Below are 18,584 nucleotides of genomic sequence, written 5' to 3' on the forward strand. Positions count from 1 at the left end.
ATGCCGATGGCTCTAGCGGCGCTCGTCACCTTGAGCCGAATCCTCGTGGTCGCTTGCTTCCTTCATGTGTCCCAAGCCAGGTCATCAGCAGGTAAGCTTGGTTATGACCTCCGTGCAGTCCACCGAGTTGTGCCGGTTAAAATAACATGTCATTCTTCCGGATTGCTGGGCAGGAAATGCTGTTGGCATTTAAATGCCCACAGTCTCCCTCGTGATACTGATCTTTTTCCCCCCTCTTGGAGTGTGACTCAGAGGTCACGTCATTATTATGGTTATTTTTGCGCGTTGGCACAATCCCTTCCCTCCTCGGAGTCCAGAACTGTCCTCATTCTCTCCGCATTTTCTCCCTTCCCTTCGCTTCTCTCCCCATCCCCCTCTTCCTTCTCTTCTTTCTTTAATAGGCTAGATGCCCTTTGATGAACATTGAGGGGAAGTGGGGTGTTCCCTAGGACTCAGCCAGCCTGGGAAGGGAGGCCACTAAGCTGAGCAAACCTTCTGGAAATAGGCACCCTCTGCTGAGAGGATTGTTATAGCCCTTCTCAACCTAGAAGGACTGGAAATAAGGAAGTGCTATTTTGGTTATTCTCAACGCACATTCTCCACCCGGCTTGCTTGGAGGTTTCACAGAAATCACAGAAATTGTGCCCTGTGCCCTTTGAGAGGTCCTAACCAGGAGTTAGAATGCTTGCACCTTTGCCCTCTTTCCTTTGTTGCTGCTTGGGGGATTTATGGCAAAGGGCAAATCCTCAGTAGTTGGGCAGGATGGTCTATTCAGAGATTTCTGAATATCTGTGTCTGGTATAGAACATGCCACCTCCAGCCACCATGCCTGTTCCCAATGACCATGATGTTCTTCTCCTCTCACCCATGCCTCTTTGGAATCTCTAGTTCCCTTCAAAGATCAGCTGAAGTGCTTCAAGAGGCTTTTCCTATTTTCCACCCTGCAATTGTACATGTCCTACATTTACTTATGTGTGAGCATAATAATGGTGATAATGATAGCTAATGTGTATTGTGCTTACCATGTGCTGAACTGTGTTAAATACTTTTCAATGATTAATATTATTATTGTTTATTGTGCCTACCCAATATAGTGAAAGTTTCTTGAGGGCAGCAACTACCTCATTTTGTGTTTGCTTTCCTAGTGCTTACGTAACATAAAGCCTGGCACATAGTAGGTGCTTAATAAATGCTTATTGATTGATTAGTTGGTTCAGTCTCAATTACTACTACTTGGTATGGAGCTACTTCTCCCACCTTGGAACTAGCCTTCATGAGCTAGATGTCCAAGGTCAACACTCTGAATTGGGTCCCTAATAGCTGAGTGTCTGTTATCATAGACAGCCCAAATTGAAGGAAAAATGACCAAAATGGGCCCATTTTGTTTTCAATTCTTACCACACTCATAATTGGAATGACTAGTCTAGGTTCATTATGGTCAGGCCAGCCCCAGGATTACCCTGGAGTCGCTGGCAGCTTGGGAAAAGTATGCCTTCCCACTTTTATGTTCCATGTTAGGCATCTTCAAATACATGGCTCCCTGGCCTATTGCTTGGTTTGCCAGGGTCTTAGGTCAGCACTAGATGACACCTGTCTGCCTGTCTCCATAGACTGGGAAATGTTTAAGCAAAATTTATCCATGCCATAATTTTTTTCTTTCTCCCCGTAAAGAGAAGACTTCTTTCTAAACCACATTTTGCACTATAAACAAAAGATAAAGGGAAAGAAGACTTACGATAAGGGAATATCTACCAGCTCTTGAGGCAGCCCAATGTCACAGGACCAGATTCACAGTCAAAACTTAAACTTGGGCCTCTTGACCCCAAATCCAGGGCTAAGAGCTCACATTTATGTGATACTTTATTTATTTATTTTGGTGGGACCTGTGATTTCCTTGGTGTAGAAAATTCCTAGTGAGAAATTCCTTGTACCAGTGCTATTCAGCAGTTGCTCTGGCTACGTATAGTCTTTGAGGGTTGCCTGGGGCAATGAGGGGTTTTATATGTACGTATGTATATATGTGTGTATGTATATATAGCTAAAATTGCGAGGAACACTGCCCACTGCTCATGGTCAAACAGCCATTATGCTTCAGAGACTGAATTCAAACTTGTATCTATGTAACTTGAGCTCAGATACTTTTCTATCCACTGTTTTATATAGCCTCTCTTCATATAATTCTTTCTGGTTTGCAAAGTGCTTTCCTAAAGTCAACCCAAGAAAGCACATAATGGAAGCAGTATCTCAGTTTCAGATGGGGAAACTGAGGCTCAAAAAAAAATACAAAAAAAACAAAACAAAAAAGGAGCCAATTTAGAGTGCCTTGCAAGCTAGGGCTAAATAATACATAGGTGGTGCAGTAGATAGAGTGCCAGGCCTGGAGTCAGGAAGACTCATCTTTAAGATACTTACTAGCTGTGTGACCCTGGGCAAGTCACTTAACCCTATCTGCCTCAGTTTCCTCATCTGCAAAATGAGCTGGAGAAGGAGATGGCAAACCACTCCAGTGTCTTTGCCAAGAAAACCCCAAATGGGATCACAAAGAGTCAGACACAACTGAACATCAACAACAAAAATAACTATCATTTACATATATATACATATATGTATACACACATGTGAGTATGTATACATGCATGTGGATATGTATATACACACACATATAATTTTAAATGAGTTAATAATTGAAGTCCTCAGATTTTTAGTTGCCTTTTTTTCCTCCTTAAATGAATTGAGAGCCTTGATCTGAATTTTTGAAAAATTGTAAAATAAGTCACATGTCCCTAAAGGAAAGCTGTTTTTGAGGGCCCAAAGCCTAGACCCTCATCTCCTTGAGATGTTTGAGCTCATCTCATTTGGTAATTCACACAGAAATGGAATTTCTTTCTCATCAGATATTCCTCAAAAACTACAAATAACTCCCAACTTAGAAAGTTATATTCTTAAAGTTTGTAAACGGAGTATTTTCAACTTAGCATGCCTATTTTCCCTTAGAAATAATGGTTAGAAATAGTGGTTAGGTTTGGAGTCCACCGAAAAATCCCAACTATTTCATTCATAATGTAGCTGAATATAGGAGCATAGTGGGAAGAGCAGTAAATGTTTAGTCAGAATATCAAGCACTGTCTTTTATATGAATCATTTTCCTGATTGCTCCCAGCTGCTACTGTCTTCCTAAAATCACCTTATATCTATTTTTTTTAAATATATTTGTTGGGGAGTTGGTCCCTCTTGCCCTCAAGGAGCTTGTTGGAACTTCATAAAGGAACTATCTGCCAAATTTTTACAAGTAACAACTCCTTATTTAGATTGTAAGATCTTTGAGGACAGGAATTGTCTTTTTCTTCTTTTTGTATCTCCAGGGCTTAGCATAGTGCCTGGCAAATAGTAGGCACTTCATAAATGTTTAACGATGGATGGCTTGATTGATTTTAGGGTTAGTTTAAACCTTTACTTTCTGTAATTAGATTACTTTCTTGACTTGGGGGGTGGGGTGGGGATGACATTCAAGGGGGAAGTAGGGAGGAGGTGGTAGGGTGGGAGTTGGTAGGAGATCTCTGTACTTATGCATGTATTCTTTCACTGAGCTGGTCTGTAAACTCCTTCATGGAAGTGACTGTATCCCTTTCGTCTTTGTATTTCCAGGGCCTAACTCGTAGGCCTGGCACAGGGTAGCTGATTAATAAATGCTTGTTGATTAACTCTAGCTTTGGCACTGCAATGGTTTTATGATGCTGGGCAGCTCCCTTTGTCTCTGGGAACCTCTTTTTACACATCTGTAAAATGGGTGTGTGTGTGTGTGTGTGTGTGTGTGTGTGTATGTGTATGTGTACCTGCGTTACCTACCATACTTTAATCAAATTTGACTTTTTTTTCTTTCCTGGATCTTTGATGTCATTGCTATAGTAAAATTCTTCTAAAGTAGGTCTGTAGCTGTTCAAGAGAATTACCCAAAACAGTAAGAAGTTAATGACTTCTCCAGCCATACACAGCTACTGTATGTCAGAAGTTGAGACTTGAACTCAGGATTTTGTGACTAAGTCTGGTACTGGGAAGTTGTTACTTGTTCAGCCATACAGGGCTACTGTGTCAGAAGTTATGACTTGAACCCAGGTTTTCCAGACGCTAAGGCTGGCTCTCTACACACCAAGCTATCTTTCCTCATTATCAAATTAAATACTATATGGAAAATGCTCAATGAAATGTGAAGTGCTATGTAACTGGGAGCTATTAGTACTATTACTATCAGATTATGGTATTATGGTATTATTTCTTGTGAGAGTACACAGTGGAAAAAGAACACCACTTTCCTACTGCAGCTTTGGGGGTTTACTGTAATCTGGTGTACAGAAAGAAGGGAAGACGGTATAATTCTAGTTCTATATTCTATTGTAAATTCCTCTAGTTTTATTATGCTACTATAGTCAACAGCAATAGCTAGTATTTATATAATGCTTTAAGGTTTGCAAAGAATTTTATACATGTTATCTTACTTGATCCTAACGATAGTCCTGGGCTATAATTATCTCTGTTTTGCATATGAAGAAGTATGCTGAGAGCTATTAACTTGCCTCGGGTTGCATAGTTAGAAAATGTTGGAGGGAGCATTTGAACCCAGGTGTTCATCCTGCTGCAGCATTTGATCCACTGTGTTATCTTACTGTATCTCTGGAGTTCCAGGTAGACCTGTTTCCTATCCATTCTAGTCTGTAGGCATAGAATGTTTGTAAATCAGATATTTGTAATATGCTATATTTCCTGATATTATTAATAAACATTCCAGACAGCACACGGTAATAATGTCAGACATTACTGCCTTTGATAACACTCGGAAATTTACATTTCTTTCTTGGTGGAAGAATGAAATGGGAAGGCTAGAACTAGGAGCCAGTCTGCATTCGTGAAATATTGGGGCAATTTTTAAAATTACACATGCCCCCCCCCCAAAAAAAAACTGCTGTTATCTGAAACATTCTGATAAATATGAGCAAAGATCCATTAAAACATGGGAAAAGTGCTGGGTTAGAAGCCAGAGAACTGAGGTTAAAATCCTTCCTCTACTACTTGCTACCGCTTGACCCTATCCTAATTCTGGCTTTGGCTGAAGGCAAATTCATGTTGTTTAGTATCTGAGATTGTTTCCACCAAAATGGAAGCCTCTCTTCATGTCTTTCAATCACATGCTGCTTTCCCCAGAGGAGTCTCTCTTAGCTTATTTTGCTTTCTTTCATCCTCATACTCAAGTTCTAATTATAAAGCAATTTTCAGCCAGCAAGTAGCTGGTTCAACCTCCCTATACTCCTGGGAAAGCATCCTTTTTTCTTGGCTGTGGTCCTTGCCTCAGTCTCTTCAAAAGCTGTAGAGTAGAGATGGAGGATAGGGGAAGGAATCGATTTAGCAACTACTCTCCTGAATTGGCTTCAGAACAGAGAAAAAAAAAAAAGTCCAAAGTGACCTTTGTATCTCCTTGTGATCACTGGCCAGCATATCTATGACCTGAAGTATTTGCATACTTGCAGAAAAACCCAATCTGTTGCCCCTAGTCCAGGGCCAGTAATCAATGGTCTACTTCTGATTAGTATTTTGGCCAGTTGAAGCAAGCCCCTTTGGGAGAATGGAACTTTCCCTAGAGGATAAGGAGGAGTTCTCAGCATTTCATTCATCCTTCAGAGGCCCATAGCAAGTTCTGTTGTCCTCAGGGTTTCTTTTGGTGGTTGATTGATATACTATGTCTTTTTGCAGGTCATCAGGATATCTATTGCTATGCCAATAAATGTATCTTCCAGGATGTTAATCTTTCCACTTTCCTTCTCTCTCTCTTTTTTTTCCTTGTTGCTATTTATTCTCTAGGGGAAAAGAATGAGGAGGCAAATTGGAAGTAGCTTTGGAGAGACACATCTCAGTAAAAATGCACTTCTGTCATTGCTTATCTAGTTTTGCTCCCAGCATCATCCGAAAACAGCTGATTTTGAATAACTGCTGTACAAAGGAATACTGACCTTTGGGGTCAGGAATCTTAGCCTTAGCTCTGTGACTAACTAGCATTATAACCTTAAGAAAGTCACCCTCTCTAGACCTCTTTTTTTTTTAACCTGAAAAATTAGAAGGGTTAATTACATGATTGTGAGTTATGTTCTACTAGTTTCCTAACTCCTTCATCTCCATAAAAACTTATCTGTCCTGGTTCCCACTTTTTAAGAATGCTGCTTTCTGAGGCAGCTAGGTGGTACAGTGGATAGATCCCTGAGTTCACACTTGACACTTACTAGCTGTGTGACCCTGGGCAAATCACTTCACTCTGATCACCTCACCAAAAAAAAAAAAAAAAAGAATGCTGCTTTCTTTGCTGGGTTATCTAACCAAATAACCTGATATCCAATTGCCTTTTCAGGTGTTGATGGTTATTCATAGTGTATTTTGACAAAGGATTTCAAGTTTAATTCAATTCAATAAATATTTGTTGAGCATCTACTCTTGTTATCAGGCACTATGCTAGGTAATGGGAATACCAGATCAAAACTAAAACTCCATTTGGACACATGACATTTACACAGATAAATAAGATAATTTCAGAAGGAAATGTACATTAACAACTCTCTGGATTAGAAAAGGTTTCTGATAGGAGGTCACATCTTTAAAAGAGCTTGGGGGTTCTAGAAGCTGAGGAGAGGAATGAGTGTATTCTAGGTGAGAGGCAAAGTCTGTGCAGATACTGAGAGAGAGGAGACAGGCTCTTCAGCTCCTACAGCATCAAGGCAAGTAGGATGGTATGAATGTGAAATTCATGAAGAGAAATCATATGATATGTCTGGAAGGGTAGATGGGGGCCATATTGTGGAGGCCTTTAATTGCCAAGTAAGGAGTTTGTATTTCTAACTGGGTGACACAATGGAACAAAGGACCTAGAGTTAAGAAACCCTGAGTTCAACTTAAGCTCAGGCACTTGCTAGTTCTGTGACTCTAGGCAAGTCACTTAACCTCTGTCTGCCTCAATTTCCCAAATTGTAAAAGGGGGATTATAATAGCACCTACCTTCCAGTGCCACCTCAAGGATCAATAGAGACGATATTTGTAAAGCATTTTGCAAACCTTACAATGTAGTGTTGATTCTAGCCATCCTTATTTTAGTCAAAAGGAAATAGGAAGCCCTTGATAATTTTTGAACAGAGGAGTAAAAAAGACCCATGTCTGAGCAATATTAGTTAAACAGCAGGAAGGAGAACGGATTGGAGAAGGGAAAGACAGATACAGAAAGGAAGATGTTGAAATAGTCCAGTGGAGAGATAATGAGGGCCTGATGAAGAGTGGTGGCAGAGAGAGTAAAGAGAAGTGAGAGAAGTTATAGGAGGTAGAATTGACAAGACTTGGTAAATATTTGGTTATGGAGAATGAAAGAGAGAAGGAGTCAAGGATTATTCCCAGGGAGCAAAACTGGCTGAAGAAGAGGATTGAAGTGCCCTTTAGAGCAAAAAGGAAGTTTGGAGGAGGGGTAAGTTTAGAAGGGAAGATGAGGAATTTTATTTTGGACATGTTGATTTTGAGATGTCAATGGAGTATCTAGGTTCAAAATGACTTATAGACTGTTGGCAAGAAACTAGAGTTTAAGAAGATGCCTTAAATTGCTTTTTAGATTTCTGGGGACTACAACAATATATTTCAAAGGTTATATATACATTTTGACCAAGTGGGCTTTATACTAGGAATGCAGGGGTGGTTTAACATAAGGAAAACTATTAACATAATTGATCAGTAATAAAAGTAATAGAATCATATGGTTATATCAATAGATGCAGAAAAAGCTTTTGATAAAATGCAATACTCATTCCTATTAAAAATACTCAAAAGCATAGGTTAAAAAAATGAATTTTCCCTTAAAATGGTAAGAAGCATCTACCTAAAACCATCAGCAAGCATTATTTGTAATGGGAATGAGTTGGAAGCCTTCCCAACTAGATGAAGAGTGAAACAAAAATTCCCATTGTCAGCAATATTATTCAATATTGTATTAGAAATGCTAGCAATAGTGATAAGACAAGAAAAAGAAATTGAAGAAATCAGAATGAGCAATGAAGTAATAAAAACTATATCTTTTTGCAGATGATATGATATACTTGGAAAATTCTGAAGATTCAACTAGAAATGAACAATTAACAATTGTAGCAAAGTGGTATGATATAAAATAAATCCACATAAATCATCACTATTTCTGTATATCACCAATAAAACCCTACAACAAGATATAGTAATAGATATACTATTTAAAATAACTGTAGGCAGCATAAAATATCTGGGAATATACCTACCAAAACAAACAACTACACGAATACAATTATAAAACACTTTTTGTACAAATAAGATCAGATTTAAATAATTGAAGAAATATTAATTGTTCGTGTATAGGCAGAGACAATAGAATAAAAATGACAATTTTACCAAAACTAATGTACGTATTCAATGTCATCTCAATTAATTACCAAAAAATTACTTTACCAAGCTATAAAAAATAATGAAATTCATTTGGAAGAACCAAAGGTCAAGAATATCAAAGGAATTAGTGAAAAAAATGGAAAGGAAGGAGGTTTAGCAGTACCAGATCTTAAACTATACTACAAGGCATTAATTATCAAACCTATCTGATCCTGGCAAAGAAAGAGAAAGCTAGAGCAATGAAACAGAGTAGGCATACAATACACAATAGTAGATGATTTGGACTAACCTTGTGTTTGACAAATGTAAAGATTTAAGTAACAGCAATATTATTTAAAAACAACTTTGAATGACTAAGTCATTTTGAATATTATTAATACTCAAATCATCTATAAAGGACCTATGAAGGAAGATGCTATCCACCTCCAAAGAATGAACTGATAAATAGAATATGGTTTTACATATATATGTGTGTCTAATGGTAGCCTTCTCTAGGGCAGAGTAAAGAGAGAGGGAGAAAAAAAGTACATAGCAGAGAACAAAAGAAAACTTAGAAGGAAGCACAGAAAAGCAGGGTAGCTTTGAAAATATAGTATTTACTACATATTTAAAAAAAGAGTAAACAGTGTGAAATGGAAATTCATAGTTTTATATTGAATCCTCTTTTATGTTGTACTGTGTACATAGAAATGTTCTTATTTTGTCTTTATGTATTTAAGTTCAAAATGAATAGAAAAATTTTTTTAAAAATATTTTTAGGGTATGATGTAACAAATTGTGGTATAAAAATGAATAGAGGAGGGTTTTTTTTTAAATAGCCTCTCTGGGGAGTGTGACAGAGGGTCAATCAGAGAAGAATTTTTTAAAGAAATTGCCACAAAGCAGTGAAGGTCAAATTGACATTAGTTAATATAAAATTTTAGTAGACCTACTCTGCAAAACAGAATTCCAAAGCCCTTGAGAAGGAGTAAACATAGTAGTTGATAGAGATAGCTTAGATTTGGGGTTTGGCACAATTGTAAGTTATTGTAAGATCTGAGATGTAACTATTCCAGTAGGTGCCTGAGGTAGAAAGAATATGGAGACCATGAAGCTGAGGAAGTTAATAAACTAGGAAATTAGGGTCTATGGTGTGAGTATTGACATCACAGAATATGAGGGTAAAGGAAGACAATCAGTCAATCAATAAGCATTTATGAATGCCTACTGTGTGCCAGGCATTGTGATAGGCATATGGATACAAATACAGTGGATGAAACATTCCCTACTTGCAAGAAGCTCACACTGTAATGGGGAAGATAACAATACATGAGTGGAAAGAGCCAAGATGGTGGAGTACAGTCCAGGACCCAGATGAACTCTCCTAAAATTCTCCTTCAAACAACTTTTAAATAACTCCTCAAATAGAATTTTAAAGCAGCAGAGCCAATGAAAAGTCAGAGGGAGACATTTTTCTAGCCTAGGACAACTCCAGAGGTCCAAAGGAGAGATCTGTAACAATGGGATGGGCACAGGCCCAGAGCATGGCAGGAGCACCAGCAGTGGACTTTAGAGGTGGTTGTGACAACAACAGCAGCAGCTTCAGGAGCTCTTAACCTAGAGACAATAAGGGGCTTGGACAACTGGTCAGAAAGAGATTGCAAGGGACCCTTTGCTGGCAATGGGTGCAGCTAGCAATGATTGGCAACTCTATTGCCCATAAGTAGTTTTGGGTCACAATTCCAGTATGGAGAGAAGTGCTCGTGATAGGTCACAAAGGAGCAGGTGTCCTGGTCACAGTTCCAAGGTTAAAAGGGGTGCTAGTGCTTATGACTTTGGGGGGAGCAGGGGCCCTTCCTGGGTAAAGACCAGAGCAGTGACCACACCTCTCCCCAGATCACACAGCCTTGTAAGCACCAAAAACTTGCAGACCCCCAGAACTAGCTCTGAAAACTGCAGCATAAAAAAACCTGAAGCTTGCTTGACATGGTACCTCCCCAACTCTAGGTGAGCAGAGCCCAATTTTAACATAAATTTCAGAGTGAAGAAATAGACTGGGAAAATGAACAAATGGTAAAAAAGAACATGACCGTAAAAGCTACTATAGTAACAGGGGAGAACAATACATAAACTTAGAAGAAAACAATGTAAAAATGGCTATAAGCAAAGTCTAAAAGAAAAATTCCAATTGGACCAAAGGCCAGTAAGAATTCCTGAAAGAGTTAAAGAAAGACATAAAAAGTGGCAGAGGAAACATTGGGAAAAGAAATGAATGATGCAAGAAAATTGGTTAAAGAGGCACAAAAATATACTGAAGAAAACATCTTAAATCAAAATTAGCCTAAGGGCACAAAAATTCACCAAAGAGAAGAACTCCTTTAAAAGTAGAATAGGCCAAAAGAAAAGGAGGTACAAAAATTCACTGAAAAAGATAATTCCTTAGAAGTTAGAATTAGGAAAGTGGAAGCTAATGACTCCATGAGACTTCAAGAAACAATAAAGAAAGTTTAAAAAAAAAAAAGAAAAATAGAAGAAAATGTAAAATATCTCATTGGAAAAATAACTGACCTGGAAAATAGATTTGGGAGAGAGATTTTTAAGAGTGATTAGACTACCTGAAAGCCATGATCAAAAAAAAGAGTCTAGACATCATATTTCAAGAAATTACCAAGGAAAACTGCCATGATATCCTAGAACCAGAGGGTGAAATAGAAATCAAAAGAATCCACTGGTCACCTCCTGAAAGAGATTGGAAAATTATGATTCCCAGGAATATCATAGCCAAATTCCAGAATTATCAGGTCAAAGAGAAAATATTGCAAGTAGCAAGAAAGAAATCATTTAAATATTGTTGAACTACAGTCAAGATCACGCAAGATTTAGCCGCTGTCACATTAAAGGAGAAGAGGGCTTGGAATATGATATTCTAGGAGGCAAAGGAGTTAGGATTATAATCAAAAATAACTTACCCAGAAAAACTTGAGTACAATACTTCAGGGGAAAAAAACAATATTTAATGAAATAGAGGACTTCCAAACATTCTCAATGGAAAGACCAGAGCTGAATAGAAAATCTGACATTCAAACAGAAGACTCAAAAGAAGCATAACAAGGTAAATGTGAAAGAATAATCATAAGAGACTCAATAAAGTCAAACTGTTTACATTCCTATACTGGAAGAGGATACATGCAGTTCCTAAGAACTTTATCATTATTAAAGCAGTTAGGAGTTTGCATAGACAGAAGACATGGGTGTGAGTTGGTTATGTTGGGATGATCTCAAAAACATGTAGAAGTGGGAGAAAGGGATGCACTGGAAGAAGGGGAAAGGGAGAGGTAGAATGAGACAAATTTTCTCACATAAAGTAGGAGCGCAAGGAAGAGCTTTTATAACAGAGGGGAAAATGGGGGCAGATGACAGTGGTGGGCAATATTTGAACCTCACTCTCATTGGAATTGGTTCAAAGAGGGAAAAATAAATACATATTCAGTGGGGTATGGAAATCTGTCTTACCCAATAGGGAGATAGAAGGGGAAGGAGATAAGAAATATGGGGGAGAGATGATAAGGGGGAGGGCAGATTTGGGGAGACAGTGGTCAGAAGCAAGACAGACATTTGAGAAGGGACAGGATAAAAAGAAAGAGAGAAGGACAAACAAAGGAAAACGGGTTGGAGAGAAATGCACAATCAGTGATCATAACCGTGTATGTGAATGGAATGAGCTAACCCATAGAACAGAAGCAGATAGCAGAATGGATTGGAAACCAGAATCCAACAATATGTTGTCCATAAGAAACACACTTGGGACACAAAGACATACACAGAGTTCAAATGAAGGGTTAAAGCAGAATCTATTATGCTTCAGCTGAAGTGAAGAGGGCAGGAATAGCAATCATGACCTCAAGCAAAGCAAAAGTAAAATTAGACCTAATTGAAAGAGATAATTAAGGAAACTATATTTTGCTAAAAGATACCATAAACAATGAAGTAATATTAAAAAATTTTACAGCAGGTTTCTCTGATAAAGGTCTCATTTCTCAAATATATAGAAAACTGAGTTAAATTTACAAAAGTAAGAGCCATTCCCTCATTGATAAATGGTCAAAGGATATAAAAAGTCAATTTTCAGAAGATGTCAAAACGATCTATAGTCATGTGAAAAAAGTGCTTTATGGTCTCAAAGTTGTGGCTAAAATAGATTTAAATAAGAGATAAATATTGTAAATACATTTTGATAAAAGGTACCATAAACAATAAAGGAATATCCATATTGAACCTATATGCATCAATACTATAGCATTTAAATTTTTACAAGAAAAGTTAAATGAATGACAGGTGGAAACAGATAATAGTACTAAAACAGTAGAGGACTTTAATCTTCCCCTCTCAGAACTAGGTAAATCTAACCAAAAATAAATAAGAAAGAAGTCAAGGAAATGAATAGAACTTGAGATAAGCTAGATATGATAGATATCTGGAGAGAAGTGAATAAAAATAGAAGAGAATACTCCTTTTTCTCAGCACTTCTTAGTACCTTTACAAAGATTAACTATATATTAATATATAAAATTTTATAGTTAAAAGAAGAAAATATTGAAAATAGTTTCAGAAATAAGCAGAAAAAAGAAGTATTGAAAGTATTCTTTTCAGATCATAATGCAATAAAAATCATACTTAATAAGGGGCCATAGAAGCACAGATGAAAAACTAATTGGAAATTAAACAACCTAAGTTTAAAGAATGAGCAGGATTAGAGAACAAATCATAGAAATAATCAATAATTTCATCAAAGAGAATGACAATAATGAGACAACATATCAAAACCTTTGGGATACAGCAAAAGCAATGATTAGAGGAAAATTTTTATCTCTAAATACTTACGTCAATAAAATAGAGAAAGAGCAGACTAATGAATTGGGAATGCAATTAAAAAACTAGAAAAAGAACAAAAATCCCCAATTAAATATTATATTGGAAATTTGAAAATTAAAGGTGAGATTAATAAAATTGAGAGTAAAAAAACCATTGAATTAATAAATATAAATCGGGGTTGGTTTTATGAAAAAAAAAATAAATGAAATAGATAAGCCATTGGTTAACTTGATTTTTAAAAAAGAGAAGAAAACCAAATCACTAGTATCAAAAATGAAAAGGGTGAATATACCACTAACAGAGATGAAGTTAAAGCAATTATGAGGAGTTATTTTGGCCAATTTTATGCAAATAAATTTAATAATTTAAGTAAAATGGAAGAATATTTACAAAAACATAAATTGCTTAGATTAGCAGAAGAGTAAGTAGAATATCTAAATAGACTATTTTAGAAAGAGAAATTGAACAGGCTATAACTAAGCTTCCTGAGAGAAAAGGACCAGGACCAGTTGGATTTACAAGTGAATTCTATCAAACATTTAAAGATCAACTAATTCCAATGTTAAATAAATTATTTGGAATAATTGATAAAGAAAAATCCTATCAAATTCCTTTTATGAAGCAAATATGATACTGATATCTAAACCGGGAAGAGTAGAAACAGAGAAAAGAAAATTATAGAACAATTTCATTAATGAATATGGCTGCAGAAATCCTAAATGAAATACTAAATAAAAGAATGCAACAATATCACAAAGGTTATACATTATGATCAAGTGGAATTTATACCAGGAATGCAAGGATGGTTTAGCATATGGAAAAGTATTAACATAATTGACTACATCAATAATAAAAATTTTTTAAAAATCACAATTATATCAACAGATGCAGAAAAACCTATTAAAAACATTTGAAAGTATTGGTATAAATGGATTTTTGCTTAAATTGATAAGAAGCATTTGTCTAGACCCCGGTCAAGTTGCCTTATCTTTGTTTGCCTCAGTTTTCTTATCTGTAAAATGGGGTGAGTAATAACACCTACCTCCCAGGGTTGTTGTGAGGATCAGTTGAAATAATTGGGAAGCATTTAGCACAATGCCTGGCCCATAGTAAGCACACCATAACTTTATTGTTATTACTGTTATTGTTACTATTAATGATAGTAAATATTTTTGATTGACTCTCAGAATATCATGGTGTAACAGATAAGTAAAATTATGATACTCTGGAGAAAGGCTGTCTGGAACCCTGCTACTTTGTCATTTTGGGGGGTCTTTTAGCAATCTTTAAAAAATTACATACTTCTCTCCCATGGATTTGCAAATTACTAGAAGAGCAATTTTTATTCTATGAAACACTGATATATTTAAAGGAAATATAGTTAATATAGTGTTTGAAGTGGGTTCTAGAAGTATAGCATGATGTTTGAACTCTCATCTCTTTTTATTGCAAAAAGTGAGTGAAAGTTCCTTTCTGCACCATCACCATCACTAAGAATGCAGGCATCTATTCTACTTAATGCCGTCTACCCTTTGGATCAAATGAATCTTCTTTTTGGGATATCTCGATTCCAGGCTTTGTCTTTTTTGCAGCCCGGCATAGTCTCTTGATGTATTAGCTGCATTAGAGCAGTGCCAGCATCTTGTGTGGCTGGGCTATAGGTAACTTTAACAGCTACATGTAGTTTAAGCAAGACAAGCAGATTAGATACGGTAAAAAATGATACTTAACCTTTTACATTCTAGAGATTATAGGGCTCCTTCAAGAAGAGTGGGAGGATTGTCCCTGCCCAACTGCATTAGAACTCGTGTCCTGTGTTGGCAATCAAAATGAGCTCTTAGCACTTAGTTCAACCAAGTGCCCTTGAAGAGTTTGGCCTTTGTTTCCTTGATTAAATTAGGAGTCCTTGATGTCCTCCTTGCTTCAAGGGAAAGCCTAATTTACATGGGTTTGAGTGACATGTTTGTGACATCAGAAGCTTTTAGATCACGTGGGTTTAAATTGCCTCTTTGTGATGATTTTAGGTCACGTGGGTGAGTCACATATGCCTTGACCCTGAAAAAGATATAAAACCAGAGGTTGGCTTTCTCATTTTTGGAGCTCTGACCCACAGTAGTGGTGGCACGAGTGACTCTGGGCCAGCCCTTGTTATGAGCTCCTGGGCTGAACTTAGATGTTGGTAACTATGAATTGTATTTGGCCTGTCTGTTGATGTTTGTAATTTGTTTGTATTTGCTCTGAAGTTCAGGGGGCTGGCTTTTTCCCCTGAACTAAGTGAATGGTATTTGTATGCTGAATTAAAGTAAGCTTGTTAACCCCTTAACGTTGCTTTCCTTAGTAAAGCAGATCAAAAGAGCCTGGGCTTTTGCAGCATTCTGTGAGCTGGTTGTTGTCGATTTTACATCCCCCACAGCAGCTGCTAGCCGGATTGTTGAAACATGTCCTTATTGGTATCTTTCTTAGCTGTGCTATATTTGACATTAGTTGCCCTATATGTCAGAGAACCTTATTGTACATACAGCTACTAGAGGACTGATGCTTGGAAGAGTAGTGATAGTCTGGAAAGGGATATCAGTTCATTAAATAGGGAGAATAAGTTATTCTATCATGGACTCATCCCGTTAAAAAGTAATGGGATGACCTCTGCCTCTCCGAGAATGGGATTCAGCCTCATCCCACCCAGTGTCTGACCTAGTACATGTATATGTGTTCATAAAATTTTTTCATAATTCATTAATGGATGGTGACATTTAGAATACAGAAGAAACTTTTTAAAGATCAAATATGAAGTGTATGTGGGTTATATTGGAAGGTAAACCAGACAACAAAATCTACATTTCTATGTAACTTAAATGTTTTTTTTTATTTTTAAAAATTTATTTATTTTTAGTTTTCAGCATTCACTTTTATAAGATTTTGAGTTCCAAATTTTTTCTTCCTCCTGCCTCACCAAGATGACATGCAATCTGATACAGGCCATACATGTATAATAATCGCATCAAACATACTTCCACATCAGTCATGTTCTGAAAGAAGAATCAGAACAAAAGGGAAAAACCACAAGAAAGAAAGAAAAAAAGAGAGAGGAAATAGTATGCTTTGCTCTCCATTCATACTCCATAGTTCTAGCATGAGTCTTTTGGAATTTTCTTAGATCATTGCATTGCTGAGAAGAGCTGTCTATCATAGTTGATCATCCCACGATATTGCTGTTACTCTGTATAATGTTCCCCTGTTCATGTAAATCTTTCTAGGTTTTTCTGAAGTCCGCCTGCTCATGATTTCTTATGGAACAATGGTATTCCATTACATTCATATACCACAACATGTTCAGCCATTTCTCAGTTGATGGGCATCCCCTCAATTTCCAGTTCTCTGCCACCACGGCAGTTTTAAATGGGCTGCTAGGTGGTACAATAGATATAGCACTGGGCCTGGAGTCCAGAAGATAAATTTTCCTGAGTTCAAATCTAGTCTCAGACACTTACTTGCTGGGCAAGTCACTTAATCCTCTTGGCCTCAGTTTCCTCATCTGTAAAATAAGCTGGAGAAGGAAACAACCCTTGAACTTTTTTCATTAAAAAAAATTGAAAATTTAAAAAAAGGTAAGAAACATTAACCGGCACAGCATGTTATGCTGACATGTCATATAACATTCCATGCCACCTCTACTATAAGGAAAGAGGTATGTTTCATCATCAGGCCTCTGGAACCATGATTGGTCATTAATCTGAATTCTTATGTCTTTTAGTATTGTTTTCATTTCATATATTATTGTAGTCATTGTATATATACTCTTCTCCTTACTCCGCATCTTTCACTCTGTATTCTCTAAATTCTTCATTTTCATCATTCCTTTTTTTACAATAATATTCATTACATTCATATGCCACAATCTGTTCAGCTAATCCCCTTTTCATAGGTATTTCATTTACAATTCTTTACCATAACACTAAGGATTTCTATGAGCATTTTGGTTTATGTGGAGCTTTTCTTTTGTCTTTGATCTCCTTGCATTGTAATTCATTCAGGAGAAAAGAGTGAGATGTTTGGGTCAAAGGGCATGAAGAGTTTAATGACTTTTCTTGCATAATTCTAAATTGATTTCCAGAATAGTTTTGAATTAGTTCATAGCTCTGCCAAAAGTGTATTAATGTACTTCTCATGTTATAACTCCTCTAACGTTGATTATGTTGTGTTTTTTGTCATCTTTGCCAATTTGATAAGTGAAAGCTTACAAGTATTTTGATTTGCCATTATATGATTAATTATTTGGAGGATGTTTTCATATATTTGCCAAATTTGCATTTTTCTTTTGAAAACTATTCATATCTTTTCACTACTTATTGAATAAATAGCTCCTTATGTAAAAACAGCTTTTGTACATATATACATGTGCATATATATGTATATGCATGTATATATACATATGTGTTATATGTATATGCCTATATATCATAAAAACAAACAGCTCAATGTTTGATAAACCTAAGAACATGAACTACTAAGTGAAGGATTCTTTAATCAGTAAGAATTACTAGCAAAACTTCGAAATTTTGAATATTATCTTGCGCCATGTAACATGATAAGCTTCAAAATAGATTAACAACCAAAATATAAGAGGTCACATCATAAAAAAATATTAGAATAGAAGGGAGGCCTTTTCCCATCTATGGGAAGAATTCATGACAGAAAAAAGATGGAGGTGATCACAAAAGACAAATATATCATTTTAACTATTTAAAATTTACAAGTTTTGCGCAAAAATCTGTGTCACTTATATAAAAAGGCAAAGTGTTTCTCATAAAATTTTGTTATCTAAGACTTATAGACACTTGCCTAAGATATTTAGAAAATTAACACATACAAATAATATTTGATAATGAAATTCCATATTTACTATCTTTCCTGAGAGGAAGGAAATGTGTTTTTTGTAACCAGTTTTCATATGTCTATGCAGTTAATATAAATCCACATTTTCTACATAAATATATATATATATATTATACATGTGTGTATATATATATATATATATATATATGCACATATAAATATATATGTATGTGTATGTTAATTCTCTATTTTGGGATCAGGCTTTTATAAGAGGTGTTTGATGTGGACTTTCCCTTCCCCCGCATAAGTATATACTTATACTATATTACTCACACTTCTTATCCTATTCAGTAAACTCCAGTGACATTCTGTTACCTCCAGGAACAAATATAAAGCAAGTCATAACCTGGCCACTCCATTTTCTTATCCTTTGCTCCCCTTCACGTGCTCTATGGTTCAGCTACACTGGCCTA

At 36.3% G+C, this 18,584-nt stretch overlaps 1 protein-coding gene across 1 annotated transcript in view; it reads left to right on the forward strand.

Moving 5' to 3' along the window:
- TMEM130 (transmembrane protein 130) overlaps window positions 1-18,584 on the forward strand; it is a 215,544-nt gene continuing 196,960 nt past the window's right edge. The window contains exon 1 of the mRNA XM_036748827.1: window positions 1-91. Within this exon, the coding sequence (XP_036604722.1) occupies window positions 1-91 (91 nt within the window). The remainder of the gene's footprint in view (window positions 92-18,584) is intronic.

Source organism: Trichosurus vulpecula, chromosome 1 (assembly GCF_011100635.1).
Source record: "Trichosurus vulpecula isolate mTriVul1 chromosome 1, mTriVul1.pri, whole genome shotgun sequence".
In the NCBI taxonomy this organism is placed as follows: domain Eukaryota; kingdom Metazoa; phylum Chordata; class Mammalia; order Diprotodontia; family Phalangeridae; genus Trichosurus; species Trichosurus vulpecula.